Source organism: Perognathus longimembris, chromosome 11 (genome assembly GCF_023159225.1).
Source record: "Perognathus longimembris pacificus isolate PPM17 chromosome 11, ASM2315922v1, whole genome shotgun sequence".
Classification (NCBI taxonomy): domain Eukaryota; kingdom Metazoa; phylum Chordata; class Mammalia; order Rodentia; family Heteromyidae; genus Perognathus; species Perognathus longimembris.
This window is the reverse complement of record NC_063171.1, coordinates 16,933,793-16,946,455: the sequence shown is the minus strand read 5'-3', so window position 1 is coordinate 16,946,455 and position 12,663 is coordinate 16,933,793. Positions and strand designations below refer to the sequence as shown.

General features: G+C 37.5%; 1 protein-coding gene across 5 annotated transcripts in view; it reads left to right on the top strand.

Moving 5' to 3' along the window:
- Positions 1-12,663, top strand: part of Hmcn1 (hemicentin 1) — a 429,493-nt gene that overhangs the window by 391,343 nt on the left and 25,487 nt on the right. For all 5 annotated transcript variants that reach the window (XM_048358109.1, XM_048358110.1, XM_048358108.1 and 2 more), the window contains 4 exons: positions 2,122-2,271; positions 2,788-2,925; positions 3,790-3,911; positions 4,528-4,765. In XM_048358109.1, the coding sequence (XP_048214066.1) occupies positions 2,122-2,271; positions 2,788-2,925; positions 3,790-3,911; positions 4,528-4,765 (648 nt within the window). The remainder of the gene's footprint in view (positions 1-2,121; positions 2,272-2,787; positions 2,926-3,789; positions 3,912-4,527; positions 4,766-12,663) is intronic.

Below are 12,663 nucleotides of genomic sequence, written 5' to 3'. Positions count from 1 at the left end.
AAAGTTTAAGGCCATCTTGAACAGAAAAGTTCCTGAGTGGCATTTCCAGTTCATAGCAGGGGTCACTATTGCATGCCTGTCATCCCAAGCTACATAGGAAGCAGAGACTGAGAGGAATGTGAATCTACACCATTTGGGACAGAAGGGAAATTAGACACAGTGGCATATACTTAATTGAAGGGCATGATCCAGTGGGATATGAGACTCTATCTCACAAGATTTCTGAGCTCAAAATAGGACTAGATAGGGGCTGGGGATATGTGGCAAGAGCGCTTGCCTCGTATACTTGAAGCCCTGGGTTCGATTCCCCAGCACCACATATACAGAAAATGGCCAGAAGTGGCGCTGTGACTCAAGTGGCAGAATGCTAGCCTTGAGCAAAAAGAAGCCAGGGACAGTGCCATCCATTCTAAGTATGAGTTCTTGAGTTCAAACCTCAGGCCTGCAAAAAAAAAAAAAAAAAGAAAGAAAGAAAAGAAAGAAACAAAGAAACAAAGAAAGAAAGAGAGAGAAAGAAAAGAAAAAAGAATGAATGAATGAATGAAAAAAAAACTTTATAGACCCTTCATCTCAAGTCCAAGACAGAACAGTGTCCCTTAGATACTCTGCATTTACACTGGCACTGACTTGTAACAAGGGTTCGGGGATTTCTTTCATCTATCTACCTATCTGTCTATTTTTGTGAAATAATTCTATTTCTATGTTCTCATGAAGAAAGCAATAGACAGAAAACATGTTTGTGGTATTTATTGTAGTAATCATGTTGTAAAATAGGTATCTTGAACTTATATCTAAATAAATTTTTTGTCCTTGAACCAATGTCTCTCTAAGACTCTTCCTTTTCCCCTTAGTAATCACTCTTCTCTCTACCTTGTTTCTTTGTGTTTTTTTGTTTGTAGGCTTTATTTGTACAAGTACTAGGGCTTGACTTGAGGGCCTTATACACTTTCTTGGCTCCCTTGCTTGGCTGGTGCTGTACTACCTGAGCCATGCCTTCAGCTCAGTACTTTGCTAGTTAATTGATGATCAAGCATTATGAACTTTTCTGCCCAGGATGGTTTCAAACTTCAATCCTCCAAATCTCAGCCTCCTAAGTAACGAGAATTACATGTGCTAACCCAGCAGCTCCCATCTGTATTCTCTACTTCTATGAATTCACTTTTATAAATTTCCTGTATAATTGGGTTGTATTCTGGAATGCTTTTTAAGAATAGATTTTTAGGGGTTGGGAATATGGCCTAGCAGTAAAGTGCTTGCCTCGCATACATGAAGCCCAGGGTTTGATTCCTCAGTACCCCATTTATAGAAAAAGCCAGAAGTGGCACTGTGGCTCAAGTGGTAGAGTGCTAACCTTAAGCAAAAAGAAACCATGGACAGTGCTCAGGCCCTGAATTCAAGCCCCAGGACTTGCAAAAAATAAAAAATATATATATATAAAGAATAGATTTTAAATGTTACTGCAGGGTAAGTAAACAAGGTAGCTTGCTATGCTTACTAGCTCAATTTAGCCATTCACAATGTATGCATACTTCAGAGCAGCACATTGTACCTGATAAATATACCCAATTTGACTTTTAAATTTTAAATAAATAAGTCCCACCCAAGAAAAGAAAAAGAAACCCACAGATTTCAGTGCCAAGTAGATAACGGGTAGGTATGCCATGAAAGTTACTTGATTTCTCTGAGCTTTTTTTCTCCCAATCTGGCTACTTAAAGCTACCTTTTAGGAATGTTAGCAGGAATTAAAGAAAAGTTAACATACTTTTAGCATTCACTGCTTCACATGACATACTGGATATACTCATTGTCATCATCATTTCCTCACTGTCAAAACAACCATTATTTTGATCATGATACTAGACACTGCTGTATTCTTTGGCTTGTGAAATAATACTACAATGTACATACATTGGAAAGATCCTAGATTTATGGGGGATGGATGTTATATCAAAGTACAGTATTTTTCAAGCTTATTCATTTCATTTCTAAATTCAAATTTTGAAGGGCCTTTTCGGTGTTTGCAAAGATTTGTAGCATCTCTGACTATTGGCCTTCTTTTCTCCTATGTAATGTTGATGGAATCGCTTCCTTAGCCAGCAATGTTATTTCTTCCCCCAACAGGTGGGCCCCAGCGAGCCAGAGGAAGTGTTATTGGAAATATTAATGATGTTGAATTTGGAATTGCTTTCCTTAATGCCACAATAACAGATAGTCCTAATTTTGATTCTAGAATAATCCATGCCAAAATTACCAATGTGCCTCGCAGTCTTGGTAAGTCTGTTACAAAAGTAGTTCATAAATTTCTTTTTAAAAACATATTATTCTGGGCTGGGGATATGGCCTAGTGGCAAGAATGCTTGCCTCCTATACATGAAGCCCTGGGTTCAATTCCCCAGCACCACATATACAGAAAATGGCCAGAAGTGGCGCTGTGACTCAAGTGGTAGAGTGCTAGCCTTGAGCAAAAAGAAGCCAGGGAGAGCACTCAGGCCCTGAGTCCAAGCCCAGGACTGGCAAAAAAAAAAAAATTATATATATATATATATATATATATGTATATATATATATATATATTATGATTCTAAAGGTCATTACTACTGAATTAAATTTAGTAGTTTTTAGTTATGTCACAATGATAAGCGCCTAAAGACACTTGAGGAACTTATATTTATTTTGTGTTAGCCTATTATTTAATATTTGTCATTGTGAATAATATACTATGAAACCAATAACAATTGGCTCTAAATGTTTTGCTTTGTCACCTTGTTTATCTTCCTTCCTTCTTAGGTCCAGCAATGAGAAAGATAGTTTCTATTCTAAATCCCATTTATTGGACAACAGCCAAAGAAATAGGAGAGGCAGTCAATGGCTTTACCCTCACCAATGCAGTCTTCAAAAGAGAAACACAAGTGGAATTTGCAACTGGTTAGTGTCAGCTGAACCCAATACTGTAGCACTATAAAAATGATGATTGCAAAGGTTGGTGTATAAGAAAAACTTATGTCCCCACTGAGGAACATTACAAAGTTTTTGGTGCAATCTTATATTTAATGTAGAGATTTGCATTTTTGAAGCCTTTCTTGTGGTCATACAAGTTTCTGCAGTAGCTCTCCATCTTGAGCCTCTTTCAAGTTGTTCAGGCAGAGAAAAGAGTTGTCTTTAATCAGTATTAAGTAGCCCAGAAGATAAGTGAGACTTCTTTTTTTTTTGGCCAGTTCTGGGGCTTAAACTCAGGGCCTGGGCACTGTCCCTGAGCTTCTTTTGTTCAAGGCTAGTACTCTACCCCTTGAGCCACAAGGTCACTTTTGGCTTTTTCTGTTTATGCGGTAATGAGGACTCGAACCCTAGGCTTCATGCACACTTAGGCAAGCACTCAACCACTAAGTCATCTTCCCAGCCCAAGTGGAACTTTCTTGTATGGCTTTCTGCTCACTAAGATCCCCTGTTCTACTTTTGAAGCACTAGCTAGTACAAAGGCCCATATCGATACTCGTGGCCTTTATCAATTACTCTTGTGAGGTCCTTGGTCCCATCCAAAAAGCAATCCATGTTAGCAAACCTGCTTTATTATTGCTTCTCAGTTTAAACTATGGGATCAATTGTATTATCACATGCTACCTTTTTGCCTCATTTTAAAAAGAAATTTTAGAAAAAGAATGCATAAAGCCTCACTTTTGAGGACTTAAATGCTAGTTTTCTTGATTCTGTTCATTCATATTTGAACTCAGATCACAGAGCTGAACTGCTATGTTAAGTAACTGTGCTCCGTGCACTCAATGTCATTCTCAGGAGAAATCTTGCGGATGACTCACATTGCCCGTGGCCTGGATCCTGATGGTGCTTTGTTGCTGGATGTGGTTGTGAGTGGCTATATTCTCCAGCTTCAGTCACCTGCTGATGTCAATGTGAAGGTAGACTACTTTTCTAAAGAAGACCATTTTTCTAGCTGTTCATTAGCGTAATGACGGGAAGATGAGTCAGAGACTCATAAAAGCAACAAGAGAACGTTGATCCTTTTCTTGGTTCCCTCTGGAGAGTCAAAGTCTAAACCAGAAAGGGCATAAGTAATTACCTGGTCTCTGTTGAAAAATCCTTAGGTAAAACTTTTTGGAAACTCCCCCCAAAATTCCATTTCCTTCTCAGGACTGAGATTGCTGCAGTGCTGATTTGGGGCATTTGTTCAGTTTTCTTCAAGAAAATAGCAATTCAAGCATAAAAGATTTCCAAAACTTAAAAAGAATAGTTAACAATCATCCTTACACATTTTGCTTTATTCCTGACCTACAACCCGGTCTTTTATTAAGCCACAGTTAACAACAGCAAATTAAAGAACTAATGTAGTTACAATGAGAAGATTCATACTTCCAGATATTTCCTACTTTCTCTACAATTACAGTTTTATTTAGAACTCTTTTCTTCACCTCTTAAATCTTTTCTTCCTTATTATCTCACAGTACCGTTCAGTGAGGGAAAAACAGAAAGTAATATGAGCCATGGTGAACTTTGAATCTGTATCCTCCTCTTTAGGATTACACAGAGGACTACATTCAAACAGGCCCTGGACAGCTCTATGCCCATTCCACTCGCCTTTTCACCATTGATGGGATCAGCATCCCATACACCTGGAACCATACTGTTTTCTACGATCAGACACGGGGAAGAATGCCTTTTTTGGTAGAAACACTCCATGCATCCGCTGTGGAATCTGACTATAACCAACTTGAAGAGACACTGGGTTTTAAAATCCATGCCTCAATTTCCAAAGGTAATTTGATGAAAGGGAAATCCATGTCTGTGAGTGTGAGTGTGTGTGTGTGTGTGTGTGTGTGTGTGTGTGTGTGTGTGTGCCTGTGTGCTGGTACCAGGACTTGATCTCAGGGTTCACTGTCCCATAGCTTTTCACTCAAGGCTGGCACTCTACCAGTTGAAACATGGTTCCACTTCTAGCTTTTTGCTAGTTAATTTGGAGACAAGAATCTCCTGGACGTTTCTAACCCAGGCTTGTTTTGACCCACAATCCCCAGATCTTAGCTTCCTGAAGAGCTAGGATTACAAGGCATGAGCCACCAGTCCCAGCCAGAAATCTATATCTTTTTTTATACTTAAATTTTTTCTTTATTGTCAAAGTGAAGTACAGAGGGGTTACAGTTTCATATGTAAGGCAGTGAGTACAATTCTTATCCAATTTATCCAACTTGTTATACCTCCTCTCTCATTTTTCCCCCACTTTCCCCTGCCCCTCTCCCCCCTATGAGTTGTACATTTGTTTACACCAAATGGTTTTGTAAGTATTGCTTTTAGAATGGTTTGTCTTTTTATCATTTGTCTCTTGATTTTGGTATTCCCTTTCCCTTCCCTAGTTCTAATACACATATATATATATAGTATACAGAGTACTAAGAGCAGGAAGATACAGTGATAGCACAGGTATAACCATAGGAAGGGAATATGAGAGAAAAAAGCAAAAAAAGAAGGGTACTGTTTCACATGGCATGTTGAAAATATTTACAACAGTGATTTAGCACTTGTTTCCATAACTTGGAGTTCATTTCACTTAGCATCATCTTATGTGTTCATACAGGCATAGCTGTTGGACTATTGTGATCTTCTGCTATGACTAACCTAAACATGTACTAATTATTCCCTCTGAGGGAATCCATAGTGTCTATGTTTCTTTGGGTCTGGCTCACGTTGCTTAGTTTGATTTTTTTTCAAGTCCTTTCATTTTCTTACAAATGTGGCAGTGTCATTCTTTCTGATAGAGGCATAGAATTCAATTGTGTGTATTTATCATATTTTCTAATCCACTTATCTACTGAGGGGCATCTGGGTTGGATACATATTTTAGCAATGAAAAACTGTGCTGGGATGAACATAGTTGGTCTGGTGGCTTTAGTGTGGTCTTGTTTGTAATCTTTTGGGTAGATACCCATAAGTGGGGCTGCTGGGTCATAGGGGAGCTCTATGTTTAGCCTTTTGAGGAACCTCCATACTGCTTTCCAGAGTGGTTGAACAAGTTTACATTCCCACTAACAGTGTAGTAGGGTTCCCTTTGGGCCACATCTCCTCCAGCACTTGTTATTATTAGCTTTCCTGATAATGGACATTCTTACTGAGGTGAGGTGGAATCTCAATGTTGTTTTGATTTGCATTTCTTTTATGGTCAGTGATGTAGAGCACTTCTTCATGTGTCTCTTGGCACTTTTCATTTCCTCTTCAGAGAAGTCTCTTTTTAGGTTTTTAGCCCATTTGTTGAGTGGGCCGTTGGTTCTTTGAGGATTTGTTTTGGAGGAATTTAATTTTTTGAGTTCTACGTATATTTTAGATATGAGGCCATTGTCTCTTGTATGGCCGGTAAAGATCTTCTCCCAATCTGTGGGCTTTCTGTTTATTTTGCAAGATATGTCTTTTGCCATGCAGAAGTACTGCAGTTTGATGCAGTCCCATTTGTCCAACCTTTCTTTGATTTGTTGCATTTCTGGGCCTTTATTAGGGAAGTTTCATCCTGTGCCAAGGAGCCCAAGAGTTTCTCCTATTCCTCCATTTAGCGTTTTCAGGATGCATGATCTTACTTCCAGGTCTTTGATCCATTTGGAATTGATTTTGGTGCAGGGTGATATATAAGGATCTAGTTTTAGTTTGTTGCATGTGTTGAGCCAGTTTTGCCACCACCATTTGTTGAAGAGGCTGTTTTTCTTCCATCCTATTTTTTTAGCTCCTTTATCAAAGATTAAGTAGCTGTAGGTCTGTGGGTTCATTTCTGGTCTTCAGTTCTGTTCCATTGGTCCTCAGGCCTGATCTTGTGCCAATACCAACCTGTTTTAAATACAAGAGCTTTATAATACAGCTTGAAGTTTGGTATTGAAATTCCTACAGCACTGTTCTTTCAATTTAGGATTATTTTTTCTATTTGGGATTGTTTGTTGTTCCATATGAATTGATGGATTACTTGCTCTATTTCATTAAAGAGCGGTGTTGGAATATTGATGGGAATTGCATTGAATTTGTAGATAGCTTTTGGTAATATTGCCATTTTCACAATATTAATCCTCCCACTCCAGGAGCATGGGAGGTTTTTTTCCATTTCCTAAGTTCTGCCTTATTTTCCTTCTTCAGGTTTTTTAAGTTCTCATCATAGAGGTCTTTCACTTCTTTGGTTAAGGTTATTCCTAAGTATTTTATGTTTTTTGAAGCTATTGCAAAAGGAGTTGCTTTCCTGATTTCAGCCTCACTCTTTGGGTTGTCGGCATATATAAAAGCCGTTGATTTTTGAGAACTTATTTTATATCCTGCTACTTTGCCAAATTTTATATCAGCTCAAGTAACTTGGGAGTAGAGTCTATGGGGTTCTTTAGATACAGGATCATGTTTTCTGCAAAGAGAGAGAGTTTAACTTCATCTTTTCCTATTTGGATCCCCTTTATGTCTTCCTCTTGCCTTATTGCTCTGGCTAGGAATTCTAGTACTATGTTGAAGAGAAGAGGAGAGAGCTGACAACCTTGTCTTGCTCCTGATTTTAGAGGAAATGACTTTAACTTCTCACCATTAAGTATAATGCTTGCTGTGGGTTTGTCATAGATAACCTTTATTATATTCAGGAATGTTTCCTGGAATCCTAGGTGCTGGATTTTATCAAACACTTTTTCCACATCCATATCTAGTGAAATAATCGTGTGATTCTTGACCTTCCTTCTGTTGATGTGGTGGAATACATTGATTGACTTGTGAATATTGAACCAGCTTTGCATCCCTGGAATGAATCCAGTTTGATCATAATGTATACTTTTTTTGACGACTTGTTGAAGTCCATTGGCCAGAATTTTGTTGAGAATTTTTGCATCGATGTTCATCAAGGAAATGGGTCTATAGTTCTCTTTCTTTGATGAGTCTTTGTCTGACTTTGGGATAAGGGTTATACTGGCATTATAAAATGTGTATGGTAGTGAACTTTCACTTTCATTTCCATTGAAGAGTTTGAGAAATATTGGTGTGAGTTCTGTTTTGAAGGCCTTATAGAATTCTGCTGTGAATCCATCTGGACCTGGGCTTTTCTTGGATGGGAGATCTCTTATTGCAGTTTCCATTTCATTGCTGGATATGGGTCTGTTTAGTAGGTTTAAACCTTCATGGTTAAGTTCGTGTATATCAATTTTTGCTAGGAATTCATCCATTTCTTCTGGGTTCTCAAATTTATTAGCATATAGCTTTGCAAATATTCCCTTATTATATTCTGAATCTTGGTTGTTTCTGTGGTGATGTTTCCACTTTTCTTTCTGATCTTGCTAATTTGGTTGTGCTGCCTTTGTTTTTTGGTCAGATTTGCTAGGGGTCTATCTATCTTGTTAATTTTTTTTTGAAGAACCAACTCTTGGTTTTGTTGATTCTTTTTATGGTTTTCTTTATGCCACCATCTAGTCCTTTCCAAAGAGGTGTAAATAATTACAATGATGCCATTTAATATATGGAAATGAAGGCTTACATTAGAGGTAACATGATTTAGGTGCTTCATGTGTGTTGTCTTTTTGTTGTTGTTTTGTGGGCATAGCCCTGTGGTAAAGCTAATCCAACTGGAGTCTTAATACATTTAATTTACTAATATTCTTCTTTATACTCTATAGTAGATTTCTGTAGTCTATATGTTTGTAATGTTTATAAGGTTTATAATTATTTTATATATAATAGGTCAAAATTATTTTTGAGTAAAAATGTTAAATGCTATTGTTCTGAGTCTTACATTTGTCAAAGAGCTTTTCAAAAATATAATGTAAAGAAATGTCTTAACCAGGGTGGGGATGTGGCTCAAGTGATAGAGCACGGGCAAAGTAAGGGCTAAGGCACTAACTTCAAATCCCAGTAATAATATTTTTTAAGATGGGTCTTCACATAAAATAGTCAAAAGAAACATACCCCTATTTTAAAAACAGCTCCCCTAAATCTCCTCATTTTCTTTGTTGATTGTATTCAAATTGTTACTCAAGAAGTTCAGATTAGGGGGCTGGGAATATGGCCTAGTGGCAAGAGTGCTTGCCTCCTACACATGAAGCTCTTGGTTCAATTCCCCAGCACCACATATATGGAAAACGGCCAGAAGGGGCACTGTGGCTCAGGTGGCAGAGTGCTAGCCTTGAGCGGGAAGAAGCCAGGGACAGTGCTCAGGCCCTGAGTCCAAGGCCCAGGACTGGCCAAAAAAAAAAAAAAGAAGAAGAAGTTCAGATTAGTTTGGTTTAACCAGAGATAAAATACAGAGAAAATATGAAAATAAAATAATTAATTCTGAGATACTACATCCAGCCACTTAGATAATATGACCATAAAGTGTATCATTTGAACATGAAAAGGGAGATTATTACAATGAAACTTTCCCAGACACCCGTCTTACAATATGTAGGCAGCCCAGGTAAAGCAATTTTTAAAAACTGTGCAGCAAAAATTATAAGCCTAACCATCATTTCTTGTCCTACCAACTCTGTGACTAAGCTTTCCTCTCTGATGTTGTAGTTGTTTGGTGTGTCTATTTGCTGATTTTTCCTTTTAACTCAGAGACACCAGGGCAATTAGCACTCAGTAGTCTGTGGCAGTTTTCTAGGAGATACGTATGTGTTGTTATGTTATAGATACTCAGTGTTTAAGTGATTTTAGCTTTGAACTTTGGGGTTCCATGACTTTGATTAGAAGGATTTACATTATCCATGTGTGTTTCTGTGGGCTGGCTTTCCTAAAATAGACTCAAGTAGATTTTTATAAACACCATTATTACACTTACCAATAAAAAAAAATCCATGTCTATTCTTGTTTTCATCAGGAATATATTATCATGCTCATCTTCAGTATTTATCAGAACCCTCTCGTCCAATTTAATATTGTAGTAATCTAGGAGGATGGGTGCACACTTTTGTGGGTTGGGGAGGTCCTGAATCTTTTTTTTTTTTAACTCGGGGTTTGGGTACTGTCCCTAAGGTTTTGTGCTCAAGACTGGAGCTCTACCACTTGAGCCACAGCTCCACTTTGGTTTTGGTTTTGGTTTTTTGGTTTTTGGGGTTTTGTGAATAAAAAATTACAGATAAGAGTCTCATGGGGCTTTTTACTCCTTGGAATGACTTCAAACCCAATAATCATATATCAACCTCCTGAGTAGCTAGAATTATAGGCATGAGCCCCCAGCTCCTGGAAGGTACTCAATATTATATGTAACACATATTCATGAAATCTCCTTGCCACTGGAACCCATGCCCCACACCTCCTTGACTCATACCATCACCTTCTCGTTGTGCTACTGTTGTATATGTTCAAGAAACTTAGACAAAAGGAAAAAGCACTGTTGACATTGAAAAGTTTCTAGCCTAAACTCTGCTTCTTTTATTTTCAGTTCTCCATCTAATTACAAAAAGATAGTTATCATTTTAACTTCAACCCATAACATTTTTTTTTTTTTTTGGCCAGTCCTGGGGCTTGGACTCAGGGCCTGAGCACTGTCCCTGGCTTCTTCTTGCTCAAGGCTAGCACTCTGCTACTTGAGCCACAGCGCCCCTTCCGGCCATTTTCTGTATATGTGGTGCTGGGGAATCGAACCCAGGGCCTCATGTATACGAGGCAAGCACTCTTGCCACTAGGCCATATCCCCAGCCCTCAACCCATAACATTTTAACATTAAGCCCATTACTCTCTTTGGGCATTATGATCCTATGAATTACCTCTGATAAATTATTGAAGTTCCTGGGAATTTCAAAAAATAGCATACCTGTGATTTGATTTTCAGTGACCACCAGGGGGCAAGCTTGTATTCTCCATATCTTTAACCAATTCTAGAATCTGTCCCAAGAATGATCACAGAAATAGTGCAAGATTAATGTTCCAGAAGAAGCTTCATCTAGTTTTGTTTAGAATAGAAAAACAATTTAATAAATGTCCTAAAATAGGAAATTAACATATAAATTGTGACCTATATGTTAATCACTTAATCATGGAAACAACTTTTATGAAATATTCAACTTATTAATTTGACAGGTATAGTAACTGCCATGTACTAGACACTGTTCTAAGTGTTGTCAGTATAACTACACAGGTAGAAATGAGAACAATTTTTATGACTTCATAATCAATACAATATGCAACTCAAACCTGGATTGCTTACACCTGAGTGATGTAGGGACAGCTTTGCAGGAATTAGAAGCCTATTCCCAAATCTTTTCCTTGCCAATAGACTGTGGAACCAAGATCTACATTTTCATTAAACTCTCAATAATATTTTTAATTAGAAAAGCTTGGCAATTATGACTTCCATACTTTTTAAGTGTGTATCCATAAAAATGACTAGAAGTAAAATGGTCAACTGTAAACATACAACTATTTTGTTCACAAACTGGCAAAACCATAGAGAAGTTTATGTTATACTTTCCAATTTTTCTATTATCATACATTACTATAACATATTTTGTGTGCCCCCTACTATGTTAAAGTGAAAAGTACCACAATTCAAAATAACATACTTATTAATATAAAGAAGTAAGATAATTCATAATAAACACTATCTATCTGAATATGAAAATCATTAGACAAAGAGCCGTAGTCCTATTCATGAAACTATAGAATCTTACCATGACATTTTAAGGGGTGAAGAGGTGCACTTAATAACTCTTAATAACATTCCAAATAAAACAAAGTACAATCAGATACCGATTTATGTAACAGTTCCATTCCTGAGAAGGTATCACATATTTAAGTCATATGAGGAATGTTTCCTAGATAATTACTAGTTAAAGCTCCTTTCAGGAAAGTCTTGCAGGGCAAGGGACAAATTTCATCCAGTACAGTTCAATACATTGCATTGTATTGTAAGACCTGCTCCAGGCCATCCCCCCTTACTAAATTTTAACAGGCCTCTTGTATCATCAGGACAATGAATTAATCTCTTTTTAAAAATAAACCAAAATGTCATCCAATGGAAAAATATCCCTCCCTATTAAAACAAAAAGTCTAAAGCTACTATGGGATGATGACTCATGTTCATGTGACATGTGTTTTGTCAACAATTACATCCCCAACCCAGTGCCCACACAACACACTGTTTAGATTAAGAAGGTAAAATGAAGGAGGAGGTAAAAAGTTCAATAAGAAATGTACTCATTGCCTTTCATATGTAACTGTAACCCCTCTGTCCATTACTTTGACAGTAAAAATATGCAAAAAAAAAAAAAAGTAAATAAATCACCACCAGATTCAGTGGCTGCAAGTCAAACAGATTTTCTCCTAAATCTTGATCCTGAATTTAATAGTTCTTTGATCATAGACAACTCCATAACCTCAGTTTCAAATTCCTTATTTTAAAATAAGGTATAGAAACAACAGAGGAGTTGTGGCCCATATAAATTTAGCAAAGAGCAACTCTCAGTAATCACTTAGTGCCCCAGGTGGTCCTCTTCTATCAGATTCAGTCCCATGCCCTTGCTCAAGCATGCTGCCTGGAAAGAGATTCCTGACCAAAAATTGTTCTTGTGTGTTTTTTCTAACATTCCTTAAATCTTATCTACCACAATCTGGCTGTTACCATGGCTTTTGACTACAGAGAACAGGAAAATTATTCTATGCAGAATACTCTAATCCAAATGGTCAACCTTACAAATGGAAAAGATCCAAAAAGGGAGGGACTTCTTTGTGGAGTTTCTC